At 42.2% G+C, this 19,303-nt stretch overlaps 1 protein-coding gene across 3 annotated transcripts in view; it reads right to left on the bottom strand.

The window, feature by feature from the left end:
- DCLK1 (doublecortin like kinase 1) overlaps positions 1–19,303 on the bottom strand; it is a 298,221-nt gene that overhangs the window by 136,129 nt on the left and 142,789 nt on the right. For all 3 annotated transcript variants that reach the window (XM_074378069.1, XM_074378068.1, XM_074378070.1), the window contains exon 4: positions 13,400–13,499. In XM_074378069.1, the coding sequence (XP_074234170.1) occupies positions 13,400–13,499 (100 nt within the window). The remainder of the gene's footprint in view (positions 1–13,399; positions 13,500–19,303) is intronic.

Here is a 19,303-nt window from a genome sequence, read left to right on the forward strand (position 1 = left end):
CTTTGTTCAAATGCCACCTTCCTACTGAAGTATTCTCCAACTACAGTTGACCCTTGAACAACACGGGTTTGAACTGTGCGGGTCCACTTATACATGGATTTTTTTCAATAAACATCATACCTGTATTTTCACTTTACAGACCTTTAAATGAATGAAGTGTGGGGAAGAGTTTATGCTCAATTAGCGATCACAATATGTGGACTTGAAAGAACTAGGGTTTCAATTCCGATTCTATGCAAAAGGTTTCAGCATCCTGCCCTTGGGTGAGTCAAATTTCAATTTCTTTGTTTTTGAGGCAGAGAGAGCAGTATACATATTTTCAACTGTGCGGGGGTTGGTGCCCCTAACTCCCGTGTTGTTCAAGGCTCAATTGTACATTACTTACAGTTGCACCCCCCATCCTCCCACCCACCACGCCCCATACCGCCCTTTCTCCTCTTCCCTGCTTCAGTCTTCTTCATAGCACTGATCTTCTGATATTCTAGGTAATCTATTCATGACTGTACTTATCAAATATCTTCCTCTCCCAGAATATAAGCTCCATGTGGGCAAGAGTTTGCCCTCTTTAGTTCACTTTATATACCTAGTGCTCAGGATGGAGCCTGGCACATAGTAGATATTCACTGAGTATTAGTCAAATTCAGTGGAATCTATACCCATATGCACACACACACAGATATAAGATCAGGTACCCTCCTACACTTAGCATATTCATCTAGCCCACCTTGCATATTTGGAAAACCCATTGTATAGGGTAACAGTTTATTTCTCACTTGAGGAAGACGAAACAACAGCACTCATTTTTCCATAGGCCTTTAAAACTAATCACAATATAAACTAATCTTCTGACTTCAAACGAAATTCTCAAAATAATTCTGCTGAAAGGCCATCAGGCGGGAAATGAACATCAAAAAAGTGATTAAAACATAGATTTAGCTAAATTGACACCCAGGTTGAGGGGCAAACCTATTACAAAAGAATACGTTTTGTTTTCTCCAGTGATAGTCAACTCAAAAGTTTTATAACCTCAGTTATCAAAAGTTGGGCAGGGAATTCTGTGGTTACAGCAAAGAAATGACTCAGCTGTCACACTGGTGGGACGCCCTGCAAGTGAACACAACTAACTAAACTAAAGGTAGAGGCTGATTTTGTCTTTGATCAAAACGATGCTAGCTTTCCCCTTGGCCTTCGCTCCTCCCCTCCCCTGCACCTACAGGTGTGGATTCTTTTAGTTTCATTGCTGGCATTTCTTGACAAGGCTGGCTGCTGTATTTTCTCGGCTTTGTCCTGATTATTTGATAAGATTCATATGAATTTAGAGAAACTCTTCTTCAGGTCAATTTTAGGTCTCCAAGAAAAGCGGGACTCCTGACTTCACAATGACTCTGCCTATTTGTAACAAGAAGATAAGTCACTCACACAATTTTTTTTTTTTGAATAAAAGCTTTATCCAATTTACTTATTTTTCAGATCCACCAGAGAGAGAAAATCCAGCTTTAGGCAGCAAAGAGTCATATAATGTCAGTATCTTATTGTATTTCTGAACACTTACAATAATGAAAATCTGTAAAGACAGCCTTCATCCACACACATATCAACTTATTACCCAGTTCTGAAACTCGATTTTAGAACTGCCTTCACATCAAGTATTTTTCCACAGTAATTTTTCACTTCATCTGCTTTCCAGTAAGTAGATATTTAACTTCTCAGAACTTTCTTCGTTGGAACCCCAAGAACGCTTGTCACACGGAAGGCTCTTGACACATGCGTGATGTGGCGATTGAACCGGCGGGTTTCAAACAGGAACAAAAGCCTGAGTGCATATGCCCTGTGGACCCGTGTTAAGAGGAAGGTCCTAACTATACCCTCCCGTACTCAGGGGCACGTGTGGGTCAATGCAGGGGACAAAAGAACCTTCTGTCCTCCTCTGTGGGGCTGTTACCCGGCTGCAGGAAGAGAATGACCCAGCCAGCGCTGGGCACTGGATCTGAGGCTGGCTTCCCATCGCAACCCCTGAGGAAACATATGAAGATTATTGTAGCTTTTCATTTCTTTTTCTTTTTGTCTGAGAGCTTGCAGGCAGCTTTGCTGCTACTGGTCTTTGGCTTGACAGGCCTGTAGCAGCATAACTTAGCTGGGAAGAGCAGGGGCCTGGAAACAAGGCAGACCTTATTTCCACTCTGTGCTCTGCCAGTATTTATCCACAGGCAGAATTTGGATGTTTAAGGCTCTGAAATGGCCAGAATTAACGGCTAATGTTAGTAAGATGCTGGCTGGCATGGATATAATTCAAGTACTCGATAGAGGTTCAAACATGCAATTAAAGAAGGAGAACCTGGCTCGACATCACATCAGAAGCCCCCGGGAATTCAGCGGGCCACGAGCTAACCATGAGCCCGCATTGTTTGGCAACTGTTTAAAGAAACCGTCATCACTCTTAGGCTGCAATCTGAGTAAGTTTGAAGCCTCTATTAAGTAAGTTTATATTCTCTACACTATTTGAAGCCCCCAAGGACTCCTGCATCAGTTCTGGGTTTATTTTAAGGAGGATATTGCTGACCACAAAGTACCCAAAGTACCCAAAGAAATGTAACCAGGAGAGTAGGGTGGTCTTAAGACATCTTTGCCTAAAGAAATCGGGAGAAGAAAGCTTTGGGGAAGTTTCAGGTCTCCGTCCTCAAGCACCTGCAGGGCTGACAGGTGGAGCAGACTCCTCTGCATCCACTGATGTGGGTAATATTTCTTGGTCACTTATTATATTCACAGCACTGTGACGGGTGCTGTGGGAGACAGATTAATGAGACACAGGACCAACCTGAAGGCACTCGCAATCAAGTAAGATAAAATGCAAAGAGTCTGAGATCCCTGATTTTCAACCCAATTCTGTTACCCACTCAGTATGTGACCTTCAGCAGTTTCTTCACTTCTCTTAACCTGGCGTTTTTTATTTGTAGAGCAACACCGCAGTTTTCCTGAGAATTAAGTGAGATAAATAGCTATAAAAAGAATGGGAAATCAGTCATTGATTAAAACCAAGTAGATGGGGGAAGGCTTTACCGAAAAAAAAAAAAAAAAAAGACAACTTTTGAATTGAACCTCAAAGGACAAGAGGGAGTTTGTTTTGGGTGATACGAGGAAAAGAAAGAAGAGCATTCGAGGTTGCTGGGACCGTGTGAGTGAAGGCAGAGATATGGAGAATGAACAATTCCTTTGGGATATCAGCAAATAATACGGCAGCTGGAGTGCAGAGGAAGAGTAAAGTGATGAGAACGGCTGGAAAGACACAAGGCTGAATTATGACCGCCCCAGAAGGCCATGCCATGGGGACCTGGGCAGTGGGGGGCCAGCCATGTGAATTTAGAAGACTTGGTCAATTCAAACATGGCTGGAGCCAGGAAAGCAAGTTCAAGAATCTCTGTAAGAGTCTAAGCAAGAGATGATGAAGAACTGACCCAGGAAAATGGCAGTGGTATTGGATGGAAAGCAGGGGGCAAAGCGTTGGATGTGAGGAGTGAGGGTGAGGGGTGAGTAAAGACGACTCCGTGTCTTACAACCTTCGTGTTAAGGAGAATGCTACTGCCATGAACTAGCACAGGAAACACACAAGGAGAAACACAGTCGACCGAGAAGATGATGAGTTCAGTTGTGGGCTGTGCTGAATTTCAAGTGACCGTGAAATAGTAAGAAAGTTCACAATAGAAAGTTGGAAATATGATTCAGGAGCTCATAAGAGGAGTCAGGCTTAGAGACGTAGATTTGAGAGGAGATATATTTAAAGATTAAGAATGTGCTGTCAAACATAAACAAACTTGGGTTTGAACTCTGCCTTCCACACTAACTAGCTGTGTGGCCTCAGTCAAATTATTTATCATCAAAGGCGTAATTTCCTTAATTGTAAAATTGGGAAAATTATACGTACTTCAAAGGCTGTGCTTATTGCATACCATCTGGTTGCCATTTGTCACCGTCACCGTCTACCATAACCATCATTGCTGAAACCATTAAGGTGGAGGAACTTGGCTAGGAACAGAGAGTAATTATGCAGAAGAAAGGGGTGAGGAATGAATCTTAAGGAACTGTTAATAAGGGCTATACAGCAGAAGAACAAACCTGAAGAAGTTCAGAAACGGTCAGGGAGGTGGACAGAAGACCAGGACAGACCAAGAAGGACACAGGGGGAAATCATCAAAAGTGTCAAATGCTTTGAAGGAGTCAAGGAGGGAAAAAATGGAGAATATGGGACAAAATGATGCAAAGTGAAGGTTGTCTAGGGGAACTGTCACCTAAGTGGTAGAAGTGGAAGGCAGTTCCAAATGTAATAGGATTCCAGGGGGGAGGGTACAGCTCAAGTGATAGAGCGCATGCTTAGCATGCACAAGCTCCTGGGTTCAATCCCCAGCACCTCCTCTAAAAATAAATAAATAAACCTAATTACCTCCCAAAGCTTCCCCACCCTCACCCCCCAAAAAAGAAAATCCACAAATGTAATAGGATTCAAAATGGAATTTTCACCCAGACCCCAACGGGATGTGTATCAGGTACCAAAGTGAACTGTGAGATGGATCACCTTCCAGAAATGCCAAAGTAGACGTAAACAAACAATTACATGCCTTAGTCTAAGAAAACGGACTAAGAAGACCCACTTTCAAAGGCATAAAAGGCTTAAGTCATGAGAGAGAAGGGGAATTTGTGAGGATTCCATTAGAGACAGCTGTGCCGTGAAGACCCTCATTCCAAGAGGGGAGATGCTCCCCCTCCCCTCAGGTGGGGCCGCCCTGGGAGGTGTTAAGAGCTCGTTAGTGTCATCTCTGGATGCAGGGAAATAACAGACCGGAGGCTGAGTGCTTGGCTTCCACCCGAGAACACTGGCAGCAGAGTAAAGGAGATCTGGCTGCACTGAGCGGCTTGCTGCTGGGGCCAAGGGCATATGAGTGTTGTGATGGATCTGAGGGAGTGAGTTGGCAGGAAGATAATTTAAATTCTTCCCAAGAGGATCACGTGAGGCCAACAGGGAGAGCTTTGGAAAATAAGAACCAAGGGAGAATCTCCAAAGCTGGAAGAAACTGAACTGACTCTCACTGCAATGTTCCCAGTGAGCATCCCCAGAGAACCCATGAAAACACAAGAGAAGTTGTCTCTGAAGAGCATCTGCTGGCCCAGAGCGCAGGAGCCCTGCTACCGCAGTGCGGTCATGCGAGGACTCCCCCTCTTCCTCATCACCTGCTCCACTGCCCCCTTCCCTACTCTGAGCCTGGAAGGACCAAAAACAACAGGAAGGAGGCAAATAAAGGGGAGAGAAGGTATCAACCCACTTTTTTCCTTCAGAGGAGGACCTCACTACATGGGGCCCCAGACAGGTAAAGGACAAAGAACTCCAATTCCGAATGACTACTGCACGGGACTGGGTATTTCCACTTCTGAACTGAGATGGGATTTGTAGCTAGAAGAGTCCATAACACTTTTTACTATCTTAGGAGGGAGCAGAAAAGTCTTGAGAGATTCACCCAAGTGTCATTTGGTGGCAAAAGAAAAACTTTCACCACCATTTAAAGTTAAAAGATAGCGGAAAACAGTCTTGTAAATGAAAAAACAAAACAAAACAAAACAAAACCATAATTCTTGTGTTCTCAAAGTACCATTTACCCAAAGGTATAAAAAGTGAGTCAGGATGAGGAAATGGAGGCTTCAAGGACAGTAGTTTTTTTAAAGCTGTTTGGCAGAGACAGAAAGGGCATCGTGGTTTATTGAGATGATTGACAGCTCTTTTAGGAGAGGAGACATTTAGGCAGGGCCACAGACTGAGGAGAAAGAGACAGTAAAGCTAGGGTAAAGTAACACATCCTCGAGAACAGTAGGACAGGAATGCTGATATGGTAAGGTCACAAACAAGAGAGAAGACAAAATCAAGAACACTGTGATTGCCGTTAGAAAGGAAGAGAGACTCTTCTTCCTTTGCAAGATGGGAGAAGATGAATGAAGACATAGGGTCTAGAAGAAAAGGAAAATAAAACAGTTTACTCTGAATGACTGCTCATCATGGCAGTTTAGGAGGAAAGCTCGTCTTTTAAGAATGAAGGCAGTGGGTGGTTTGCATTACTCTGGAGGGTGGAATTAGGACCACTGTGCACAAGCTAGAGAGATTTTTTTTTGGCTCAATGTAAGAGAAAACTTATTAAAAATCAGCACCAGTGGACAGTGGAACTGGCCTTCTTGTAAAGGTGTAAGCTGCCAAAGCAGAGGGTTCTAGTTGGGGATGGATAAACAACTGTTGCAGTGCTGTCAGGAGGGAGAGTGAACTCACGGCCTCCAAGACTCTTAGTGTACAGAATTCATTCTCAATGTTATATTTTGTAGGCAGTCTCATGTGAACAATTCAGGTGTCACTGTTACTGAATACAATAAAAAGAAGCCCATGAGGACTTGAAGAGAAAGTGTGAAGAAAAGATTTCATGTGTTATACAACATCTTGCTTTCCTAAGTAGAAAATCATCTATTTGCAGAAAAAGAACTAACTTGTGCCTTGAGTTAAGAGTCTGTCTCCAAAGTATAATATGTCTATGTCTCTAACATATCTGTATGTCTCCAAAGGTTGGCAGTGGATTAAATTAGAAAGTATCACTCTGTTCTGGGGAACTTTATGTTTATGCATGAGCTAAAATGTAGCCATGGTGGAGGAAGTCTCCAGAACCCTTTGAGTTTTCCCACTGCTAAGAGGCAAATGGGAACTTGCTGACAAGAGCAAAGCACATTAGCCAACGGGCTCTCTGTTCAGAACTCAAAACAAACAAACAAAAACCTAAAATCCCCTGTTTCAAACATGAGGCTGCATTCTAGAAATCAATGTAATCAGGGGTGATCATACCAGATTTTCTATATGACAATGAAATGTCACAGAAACTTGGCAGTTATTCAACAAGACAGTCACAATGTTTTTTTGAAATAAGAACTGTACATTCCTAACATTAACATCTATTAAAGCAATAAAATATTCCAGCATCAAGTACCAGGCATCTCAAAGAAATCTGGCCACAGATTCAATTTAAACTGGCAATGTGATCCAATTAAAATTTAAATGGATAAAGAATTGTCAGTCTGTTGTGACCCATTAGATGTTTAACCACAATATTTTTTCAAAGACGTAAAATATACAAGAACTTCAAGCAACAATCAATATTCTGAATCAAAGTGTAGCACTTATGATCCTTTGACATCTTCAGACATAAGCAATATTAAAAGTCACATGAAAGGTCAGATTTCATGGAAGTGTTACTGCCTACAATTATGTGTACCAGCGCACTGCCCGGCACGTGGTAAGTCAGCTTACTTATTGAATAAATGAATGGATGCAGGAAAAAAGGAGTGAAGTTTGTTAGCAGTAGCTCAAAAGCCACTTTGTGAGGAGGTACCATCCATCCATCCAGAGAGCATCTTCCTAGTGTTCCAAATGACTTTGTGGTTTCTCAGTGTCACTAGCCCCAGGATAGAGCAGCAGGGCCATTAAAATCCCTTTGACTCAAATCTACGTGGACCTAAGGGCTGGGTCTCCTGAACACTGTCAGTTTTAGAAGTCTGAGTGGTTCTAAATGCGGTTTGGTTTAATATTCCAGAGATTCCCTCCAGCAAAAGGTGGACATCTTCAAAAGTCCCTTAATTTTCTCTTACCTCCACCACAGGAATACAAGTTGAGAATGGGGTTGGGTGGGGGGAAGCCATACATAATCACTTTTTGGTTCTAAAGAGCACCAAAAGCAAATCATGGTGACATCTGCCTCCAATTAGGCCCCGCCAGTGCATCTACGTGGCTGAGTCCAGCTGCAATCCACCAGGAGATATATTTCAGCTGAGGTGTCATTCACTGAACATCGCTCACTAAGTAATAAGGAACACAGTTTTCAACGTGCTTTGACATTTATTATTTCATTTGAGGTCCATTACAACCCAGAGGAGGAAAGGTGTTTCACAGAATGGGAAGCAGGCTTGGAGATGAAGAGACCACACAGCAAGGAGGACACGGCGCTGGGACTAGACTTTGTCTTCTAATCCTGCTCCGATGCTGTTTCTACTACTCCAGGTTCTAATGCTTGTCTCTTATCGCCTAGAGTTGGGGAAAGCAATCAGGATCCTGCGGTGCATGGCGCCTGATGTAGCTCATCTCATTCAGAACTTGAGTCTCTGGAAAGTGGTCAGGATGGAGGATTTCTAGAAACATTTATCAAGTGGATCCTGGGTACCTGACACCACGGGGGGGGGGGGGGTCCATAAGAGAAGCTGAGGAAATGACCCTTTTAGAAGTACATCCCCAGGAAGAACACTGTACTCCAGATGGGTCTGTCCAGTGCAGGGAGAAGCCAGACCGGCATTCCCCAGAGACAGGACCGTGTGCGTGGACACACGCTCCACAGCCCTCAAGTCACAGTGCAGTTTTCAACTTTCAGTAACTTCAGAAGTATAAACGCTATAAACTTAACAAAAAAAGCCAAGTGAAAGCTCAATTATTTAAGTTTCTTCTATACGCCTATGCGATACTTACTATACTTCTACGTTTGATGAATTTTGAATAGCTTTTTTCATTTTAATTTTTGTTTCAGTCAACATTCGCCATCTCCCATCAGAGGGGCTGAAACGTTTTATAATACATGATATGCCTACAATTCAAACAGCAAATAAGCCACATCTCACAATACGCCTGCAGTCTACTGAAAGCAATTTTCACATGTGCTGCTGTTAAAACTACAAACTGCACTGCTCCTGGTCAAATTCTTAATAAAATATCCCTAGAGAGCTGCTTTTTGTTTATACCAATTCAATTTTCCCTTTCTAGATACAATCCACCCTGTTAAAATCCTTGTGGATTCTCATCTGTCTTCGACTATATTTGGGCCCCTCCCATGTGATTTCATCTACACACCATCGACCTTCTCAAATGGGCATTTCCAGCCACGCTAAACTATGCAGAATCCAAGTCAGACCCTTGGGGTGTGACTCGCAGCCAGCAGCCCCTCCCTTCAGGGACCTTATGGGCCAATTCTGATACAGATCTCTTCCAGTATCTTCCACGTCAACCTATAAAACAGTACCTTTTGAACAGGGCAGTTCAATCAATTAAAAAGTACAAGTACCTCTATCATTCAGCCCATATACTTTCAATCTTAGTCGAGGAGATTTCAAGAGGGCTCTGTCCAATGCACTGCTGAAATTCTCAGACCATCCCACAGCATTCTTCAGATCTGCCAGGTGGGTGACTATCAATGAAAGGTAAGGGGAGGAGGCAGCCTTGTCATAGCCCTGTTGTCAGTGTATTCTACTAATTATGGTAAAGCTGTAACTGCAAATCTTAGACAGGTCAAAACAAATAAACAGAAATGAGTTTACTTGTATCTCAAGTTCAAATAAAATCCAGACAACTCCAAACAATATTTGTTGTTGAATTGTGTACCCCCCCGCCACCTCTCCCCATCAAAAAAAAAAAAAAAAAAAAAAAAAAAAAAAAAAAAAAAAAAGATACGTTGAAGACCTGACCCTGGTACCTGTGAATGTGACCTTATTTGGAAATAGCATCTGTTTAGCAGATGCAACCAAGTTGAGATGAGGCCGTGCTGGATTCAGGTGAGCCCTAATCCAATACCTGGCATCCTTCCAAGAAGAGGGCAGTTTGGACACAGAGAAGGCCACGCGGAGAACGGACGCAGACACTAGACTGATGCTACGGCAAACCAGGAAAGCCAAGGATTGTCAGCAACCATTAGAAACTAGGAAGAGGCAAGCAGGATTTTTCCTTAGAACCTTCAGAAGGAGCCTAGCCCTTCCAGCACCTTGATTTTGAACATCTGGCCTCCTGAACCATTAGAGAGTCAGCTTCTGCCAGTTTTGTTTTTGTTTGTTGAAGACGGAGGTAGTTTCCATGACTGCTGACCTTCGGTTCAGATGAGGAAGAACCACTGATTGTTAAGGTGTCTGACTGCTTTGCCTTTTCAGCTTTGGAGAGGTCAGGGAAAAATACTATCAAGGAAATGGGTACTTTGTTACGACCCTAGGAAACCAATACAACACCTAAGCAAAAACAAGTAAGTATAAACTCATGCCTCTTAGCACTGGGATCAAGACCCTTCAGGAAACGGTAAAAAGAGAGGATGAGTGAGATTTGGAGGCCTGAGCAGGGGGCAGGCATGGGAGGGGTGAAGTAACTGAGTGAAGAAACCGGCCAAGCGGGCTTTGAGGCGGGGGAGGTGGGGGCGAACAGAAGGGGAAACCAGGAGCAGATGTCCCACACACACCCACCCCGGGTGTGAGGTCTGCATTCCTCCACAAAAGCCCGTCACTTTTTAATGGCAACGAATCACAAACTCATCAGTTTATCATCAATATACACGCAAAACCATGTTAAGCCTCCTGTCTCCAATTTGGCATTTTCCTTGATGACGTTTCATCGTTTCTAAATCAGACCACAAGCCACGCCTGGGAAGGATCCGCTGGCCTGTCTGTCTCTATATATAGCGCCAGGGCCGTAGCCACCATTTTCGAAGGAGCTAGGGCTCCAGTGATTGATGACGATATTGCTAAAACGGTTACATTTTCAGCTGGAAGCAGGAAAGCATTTTTTTTCCATGTGAAAACTTCGGGGAGGAAGGAGGCTCCCCTCGCAGTTTCTAATTACTGATCTGGCTCCACTGCAGCCCCGCGAAATAAACGTCCTTAACGGCAAGATGCCGCCCTGGAAAGACCTTAAGAGCTGTCTCCAGAAGCTTTCCCAGCAGTAATTAGGGGGATGTATTATTGCTAATCCTGAACACACTGGGAGCTGGGTTAATTTTGAGAGCTAAAATAAAAGTGCCGCCTTGTGGCAGAAGACCACTTCCGGCGCCATTCAGTCAAGCAGAGCCCTTCGGTCTGAAGATGGCCGGGCCCCTGCTGGCACTCCTTTGAGGAAGCCACTGTGGAACAGGCCAAATGAAGCCTCGTCGTGCAAATATCGTTTAGCAAGTGCAGATAAGCTGGGCTAAATCATGCTCAGAGCACTTAAAAAAAGATTCCAATGTTAATGCACCAGCACTAGAACAGGATGTACAAGCCACAGGGAAACCGCGGTTGTCGGCGTGTGAATTTAGTCGCAGGGTGGGTTCATCCAAGGAAGCAAAATCTCAGTTTAGATTCCCTCTCTACCTCCTTCCTCCCGTCCACGTGTTTCTTTAAGGATGGGGGAGGACACTGTTACTCAGCAAATGTGTTTCACACCAAGAAATGCTTGGGGTATATTCATCCCGGGAAAGGATGTGAAGTTCTCACTTTCTCACTAAAATAGTTCGGAGAGGTCCTCCAAAGGGCCAAGCCACACATGACGGGCACTGTCTCTGGTGCTTGTGGGCGCACACACTGGTGTGTGTGTGGTGTGTGTGTATATATATATATATATATATATATATATATATATATATATATATATATATATATATACATTCTTATTAATGAGGAAGGTTTCTAAAAGGAAATCACAAGGGATTTTCGGGTATTTTTCTGATGTACTTTTCAGAAAGCCCCACTGCCCATCATCCCCGGTGAACACGAGTTGGCTGCAGCATCAGGGGTTGAGAGCATATTGTCAAGAGGAAAAGCCCAGCCCCAAGGCCACGCCCAGCAAGGCTGGGCCGGGGAGAGGCCCCAGGTATACCTGGGGGCTGGGCAGAGATGGAGGGCTTGGGAACCCCAGGCCAACTCCGCTGATTAGCAGCTGAGCCGGATTCCAGCTCGAGTCTGACAGGCTGCTTTTGGTATCAAAGCCACAAATGACACTTTGATTTCAGAATGCATCTGGTCTCTTGGACCGTTTTATCAGAAACAGCTATTTTCTTTAAATTGAAAGTCCAGGCAGTTTATTTTTCTCCAAACTGTGCTGCTGGCTCTTCTGCCTGATTCCTAATATTCTCTTGTTTTTGCACAATGCAAAGCTGTTGCATCTTGAGGGAAGGGTGGGGTGGGGGAGGCCCTCCCCGAGGACCTTGTATGTATGACAGATTTACATAAATCTTTGCCCCCAAAGGGCACGTCCATCAGAGACGAAGATGGAAGGTATTTAGAGAAAACTTACTTTGAGGGGAAGAGATACCAAATCACTCTCCCAGTTAAGCTTTTTGAACCAAAATAACTTAAATCTCTTCAAATGATACATGTATATAAACTTTTATAGGGCATTTAAAGTTTTCAAGATTAAGGGGCAATCTCTTTTATTCTTACCCCTCCCTGTGTGCCCTAAGTCATTTTAGTTGATTCTTTTTTCTTTTTCTTTTTCTTATTTTCTTTTTTTTTGCAGGGGGGAGGTAATTAGGTTATTTATTTGATTTTTCAGTGGAGGTACTGGGGATTGAACCCACTACCTCATGCATGCTAGGCATGCACTCTACCACTTGAGCTATGCCCTCCCCCATCACTTAAAAATAATGAAATAATTGTAGTCTGTTTAAATGCATGCAGCTGGTCTATATATGTGCATATAAACACATGTGACTGTGCATCAGAACAGCAGCAGTACTGGTGTGGGAGCCACTAGGTCACATCCCTTATCCCATCATGTTAGTGCTCCAGTATTTCTCATCCACGGGGTCAAAAGTTCACTAATTTATCTGCATTCCTCTAAGCAAGAAATTCATTATCACTTCAGAAAGCATTTCCAACCAGCAACAATTTGAATTGTCAACAAATAGGTACCATTTCCCTAATCAAATCAGAAGTAATTTTATCCAGGAAAGGTCTCTCTGTTCAGGGACATAATCTTCCCTGTGATGCCATTAAGATTCCGAGATGATTTATGGTATCAAAAACCATCACCTTTCACATTCATTTCCTAAGATGCATCGTTCCCTTCTCTATTACAGAAAATCACATTTCATTGTTAATGGAAGGAAGCTACCCTCTTTTTTTTTGATCTCTCACAGATGCTAATGCTGTACAAATTCTGAACTATTTAAAGGAAAAGGATACGAAGCCAACTTTCTCATTTAGGAACTAAAGGATAAAGGAGGCCATGTGAAAGCTAAGTCTAGACACATACTCAATAATTTGATGATTACACATCTTTCAACTATACATTTTGAGAAACATATATAATTGAAAATGTAGACATCTGTACCATGATTTTCTATAGAACATTCATTTAGTTCTGAAATGGTTATAAATTAACCATTGGTAATTTATTCCTTTAAATGATTTAACCTTTCCAATGATCATTTCATCTGTTTTCTATATAAAAAAAAAAATCAAAGAAATTCGAGATATGGAAAAGCCATGTTGGTTGAGGATCTGAAACTGATTTGGTAGCTTTCGGGTTGACATAATCTTGGCCTGGTGCAGCTCATTTTGGAAAGCTGCCTCAAATTTCCCCTGGTTTTGAACTTTTTTTTTTCCTTACCACTTTCATCTAGCAAGAAATCATCCTGGTAACGGAACTTCTCCGGTCCACATGCAATAAAAATGTCATCGTCACCAAAAAAGTCTTGAAGGCACATCACCTACAAGAGAAAAGCATGACACTCAGCAAGGGGTCAGCAGAACAGCAATTACAACAATGCGTCTCTGCAAGTGGACATCTGCATAAAGCCACTTCCCATCTAATGGAATCAACAGGGCAACTTCTCCAGAGGAATTTCAAAAGCGGGTTTCGAGCATCTGTTACTAGTAAGAAACATGTTACATCTCGGTGGTGCAGGAAGATGGGATAAGGAAAATAGAACCAGCAACTGTCACATTTATGACTTGATATATCAATAGGCTATGAGGTAAGAGCCCTTTGTTTTCATAACAGAGTGGATGCCGCAACATGTGATGAAGGAACGCTCCTTTACTCTTCTGAATGCAATATTCCATGATGGCAAGAAAAGTCAGCATATGATTTTAGCAAATGAGTATGTTTTTCAGTGACTGATGCCATGGTTGCCATGCACATGATGATCATTGGGGTAATCACCTCTTTTAGACCCATTCTACCTCTGGTTGACACAAAAATAGCACCCTTCATAAAAGGAATAATAGAAAAGGAAAGTTATTTCTGAGATTTAGATTTGGCAGTAAGGCAACTGCATGCCCTTCCACTCAAACTGTGTGGAACTATAACATCCCCAGGGGCTCCCCGACTTGCAGTCACACAAAGGGAAAGTTTTAAAACAACCTTGGAATATTTATTCAACTTCTTCTCCAAAATGAACATTGAGAGTGAAATGTCGTTTTTCAAGTACATGTGGTCAAGATAAATAATTTCAAGCATATTGCTCTCTGTCTGTGGATATGTGGTGTAATTTTTTTGTTCTTGTTCACAGTATGTATGATGCCAGCAGAAGGCACTGAAAACACTGCTGATTTCTATCTATTTTCAATTTTCTTTGACTACTTGGAGTAAACCATAAAGTGGTCTACTGAAGGCACCATTCAGAGCTGTATGAAATAGACATTCTTATTTAACTGTTGCATTTTCCCTTGGATATTGGAGGACCAGAGACAAGCCTTCCTGTCTCTGATGTGAGCTATCTGTGTTTCCTATGAACCCCCCCCCCCTTATCCTTTGGTAGTTTTATCCACAGAGCATCTCTGGGGTTCTTCTCCCTCCTACAGCACCACCCTGACAAGTCCAAGGTGTTTTAAGACTTACAGAAGTAAGGTGGGAGAACACAGCATCATTTAGAGTCCCAAATGAAGTGATGTGCAGGCTTCAGATAGTTTTTCCAAATAATCTCTCATTTCCAAATAATCACTTATTGCTGAGGTTTTGAGAATGCTAGTTCTCTAACAGTTTGATAGTAAGCATGGAGTATGAGTGAGGCACAGTCAGTGCTTATTCTGTCTGTAAAAGCTTGAAGACAAGCTTTAAAGAGGTGATTTAAAGATTTAAAGAGGGACACTGTAATCATCGAGCTAGATGGACAGAAGGTCTTCAAGAGTGTGTCGGAAGCTGTGATAGCCCACTTGGGTTATAGACAGGCCCTTTGAATTCAGAACCCACTCTCTGTTTCTCTCCTCTCTTTCTGTCCAATTCCAACCATGACGCTGTTCATTTGTACCTTCATGACACAGCATCCCCACCCCAGCTTACTGGGTCTGCACTGGTGTCATCCCAGCCAGCTCTATACAGGCCGACTTCACTTTACGTGCATCAGTCTGCACTGTGCTGCCTTTGTGTCTGTTAGCACAAAGTATATGCATACAAAAATGATACAGTGGAATACTACTCATACAATGGAATACTACTCAGCCATAAAAAAGAATAAAGCCGCCATTTGCAGCAACATAGATGGACCTGGAGATTGTCATTTTAAGTGAAGTAAGCCAGAAAGAGAAAGAAAGAAAAAAGATATGATATCATTCATATGTGAAATCTAAAAGACAAAAAGAAAAAGAAAAAGAAAAGAAAAAGAAGATACTAATGAACTCATCTACAAAACAGAAACAGACTTGCAGACATAGTAAACAGTCTTATGGTTACTGAGGGAAAGAGGGTGGGAACAGATTTGGGAGTTTGAGATTTGTAAATGTTAACCACTATATATAAAAACCGATAGGAAACAAATTTCTTCTGTATAGCACAGGGAACTATATTCGATCCCTTGTAATAATCTTTAATGAAAAAGAATATGAGAACAAATACATGTATGTATATGCGTGACTGGGACGTTATGCTGTACACCTTAAACTGACACATTATAACTGACTATACTTCAATTTAAAAAAAAATGAATAAGACATGGTCTCTCCCTAAGGCAAAAATGTGAACAATAAAACTTAAAAAGCAGTGTTTCCTAAAGTAAATATGATTAATAGCTTTTGTGGCAAAAAAGGTTTATGCCAAAGAGACTTGGGAAATACTGTGTTTCTCCAATGTAAACAGGTCTCTGTATTTCTGGTCTTCTCAAAACCCATAATGTGCTAATATACACCACAACTCCAAAGAGAAGATAGAAAAACACAGTATTTCCTAGACTTATTTGATTCTGGAACTCTTCCCACACAGCATGCTGTAAACTAATGTTTGACAGGGTCCCTTTGGCACCGTGCTGACAGCCGTCAGTGGAAAGAACACTTAGAAGATGCAAAGGAGAGGACTCACCCATCCTTGTCCTGGGCAGCCCTGGTTCTCTGGTTGCTTCATATTTGTTAATTTTTACCTCATTCAAACGTTTATGCTGGGCCTGCTGTGTGCCAGGCTCTGTGCCAAACATGATGTCGACAAATCTCTGAGAGATGAAAAATACTGTTTTCCAAAAACAAATTGCCCTTTCTTTCCCCATATTCCCAATACTTGCCTTTCAGAACATCAGACGGCTAACCAGATCACACTCATCTACATGTGCCTGTTTCATGCTGCTGCTTAGTGGACAAATGACTCTCATCAACCTTGGGACATGTTATAAGCCAGTTGCCAGCCAATATCCCTCCCCATCACAGACCCATGACCCGCCCCCTCTCCAGGCCTGAGACTCAGAGACGGACTCCGAGAGCAGAACAGACAACAGGGCAGCTTGGACGGTGTAGGTATAATTCTGTTGGCAAGTCGAACTGAAACATGACGAACTTTTGATGTTGTTTCCAACTCCAGGATTCCAAGAACATAAAAGGAAAGCAGTAATGATTAAGGAAAAGTAACTGTCATCACCCAGCACAGAAAAGACAGAGGAAATATCCTTTCAATGCCAGGCAACATGTATTCATTTACCTCTCAATCTTCAGTGACTGAAATCAAAGAATTTGTTCAACTGTCAGAAACCGTGATGTTTTCTGTGCTTTCTGTTCTGGCATCATTTAGCCATTTCCCTGATCACAACCTCCCACCAGAGAGGGTGGGTAGGGTCAGTAGATCAAATTCAAATGTATAAAACCACTCCTTGTTAGAAGCCTTGGCAAAAGATTTGATGGCAAAGGAGCCTTAAACACAAGGTTACAATAAAGATGGATTTAGGATAATTTAAGCACTTCAATTATCCACGCTCTCTCTATCATTGATCCAGAGGTAGCTATAGATGTATTCCATCTAACAATAAAGAGTAACAGAGTAAGATTTATAACCCTTTTCTCTAGGCCAATATATTTTGAGAATTTTCCTTTAGGCATTACTGTACACCCTGATATTAAAGGACTAGAAATGATAGAGAAATGTAAAACCAATGTTGTGCAGAATGATCTAATTTTATATATCTACACAGTGTTAGTCCTTTTTAAATTTGAGGTTCTCAAAAGTCAGTGTGATAACCAGCTTTGAGAAAAAAGTTCCACTTATGGATTAAAAAAACACGCTCCTGGCTACAATGGGATAAGTGGCAGTTGACCTATCCTTTCATGAACTCTCCCGCTGGTAGGAATCAGATGTTGGAAGTATCCATCAAGATTAGATCCAGGGAAGAAGCAAAGGCAGAGATATCAAGTTTGAGAAAAGACAGACGTCCAACCTGTTCCTGCTTTGCCTCCCAGAAGAGCTGGTCTCCACTGTCTCCATGGACATGGATTCTGCTTCTGCAACGTCTCCTGAACCAAGGCCTTTCCTGCCCCCACCTTCACTCCATCACCACGTCCGTCCAGAGCTTAGCCTCCTACCTGTGGACCCTGGCATGTCCCACTCATGGTTTTTCTTACCCCAACCTCCTTTCTCCTCAATCGATCCTATTTAATTCTCTTAAGTATTTTTTTCTTAGTAAAATTTCACCATCTCTATGGCTCAGAAAAGCATCAATGGCTTATCATTATGTTAAAGTTCATCTTTGAGCTTGGCATTTCAGACTCTTCAAAATCTGGTTCCAACCTACCTTTCAAGTCTATGGTAGTTTTAGCCAGGACATGGTACCCGATACTTAATAAGCATTTCTTTGATGGAAGTATGGATGGATGGATCAATGTAAGGACTATGCTGTAACCTGAAACCTGTTCCAATTTATCTGCTTTACTTATTCTTCTTGGAAAAGGGCCTTTTCTTTCCCACTTGTGTGTGGCTTTGGTATAAATTTTTTCTTTCCCATTAGGTATTCCCTCCTACTAACTCTTTGGCTATTCAGATCCCTCCTATGACTCAAGGCTCAGTTGAAGAGCCAAGCCCTACCTTCTCTATCCACTCCAATCCAGAGCAACTCACCTTTGCTCTGAATCCCCAGTCATCATTCAATACATGTTTATTAGACACCTACTATTTGCCAGCCACCGTGCTAGGCCTTGAGAATACGGCTGCCCTCATCCTTCACCACTTCATTTCCAGCACATATGTGCACAGACTCACACACCAAAGATCCTAACACACTATTGTGAATTAGTAATTCAGCAGAGAGTAACCTGCATTACCTCCTAGTGGTGTGTCATGGGTCTGGAGTCACGTGGCTGGGTGGTGGATCTTGATCTGTCATTACCACTGACTTGAGCAAGTCAGGAAGCCCTGTTACTAAAACTGCTAAACTTAGGGCAGAGACAGCATCTCCCTCCCAGTATGATCCCGTGGCACAGTGGAAACATCTGCTCTGGCATGGTTTCCCCAGAGCGCAGTCCCGTTGTCAAAGTCCAGGCTCTGCATTTACCCAGCTCTGCCCCTGAGATGTTCATCTCTTTGTGCCTCAGTTTTTCATATTGATTGTTTTAAGAAAGTGAATCTGAAGAGAGTAAGTCCTCAATAAACTTTCGCTATTTTCATGAGCCCAAATGTGGTTTTACTTCCAAATAAGTATAAACCAAATGTATATCTAATATAAAGAAATTTTTAAAAAATAGTATGTAGTTCCTGGGAGCCATACCAACAGGCTTGTTTTCTAAGTAGAATTGGGTCACGTGTAGCATATGGATGCCCCTTCTCACTTTGGGAATAAGGATTCTATCTACTGGTATAACTGTTTTGGTGAAAGCATCCTTTGAATTAGCATCAGGGAATTGGTGCAAAGCTGGCAGAAGTTGTTAGCAAGAGGCTAGCTTCATGCCTCTGATTTCCATCAGATTTCCACTAAAATGATGCCATGAAACTCATCTGCAAATATATTCACCCGCTCCCACTGGTATAAATAGTTCTATGAACCTTTGTCTTAAAACTTTTAGTTTTGGGGGAACAAGAGATTTGTATTCCTCTGTGAAAAGTGTCTTCTGTTGAAATGTCCCTACACTAGAGAAGAAATTATATGTGTACTATGTGCAATTCATAAAGGAGGTAATCAGTTTATGGCACACAATGCTTTATAATCCATCAATTAATTTTCCATTCTCACCTAATAGTTTGGTTATTATATGAAAAAACTAACCTCAAATAAAAACATTTCGTCATTGCATCACAGTTTATCCCTGATGGTGATTAGCATACTGCCAC

The sequence above is a fragment of the Camelus bactrianus genome, chromosome 14 (genome assembly GCF_048773025.1).
Source record: "Camelus bactrianus isolate YW-2024 breed Bactrian camel chromosome 14, ASM4877302v1, whole genome shotgun sequence".
Lineage (NCBI taxonomy): Eukaryota > Metazoa > Chordata > Mammalia > Artiodactyla > Camelidae > Camelus > Camelus bactrianus.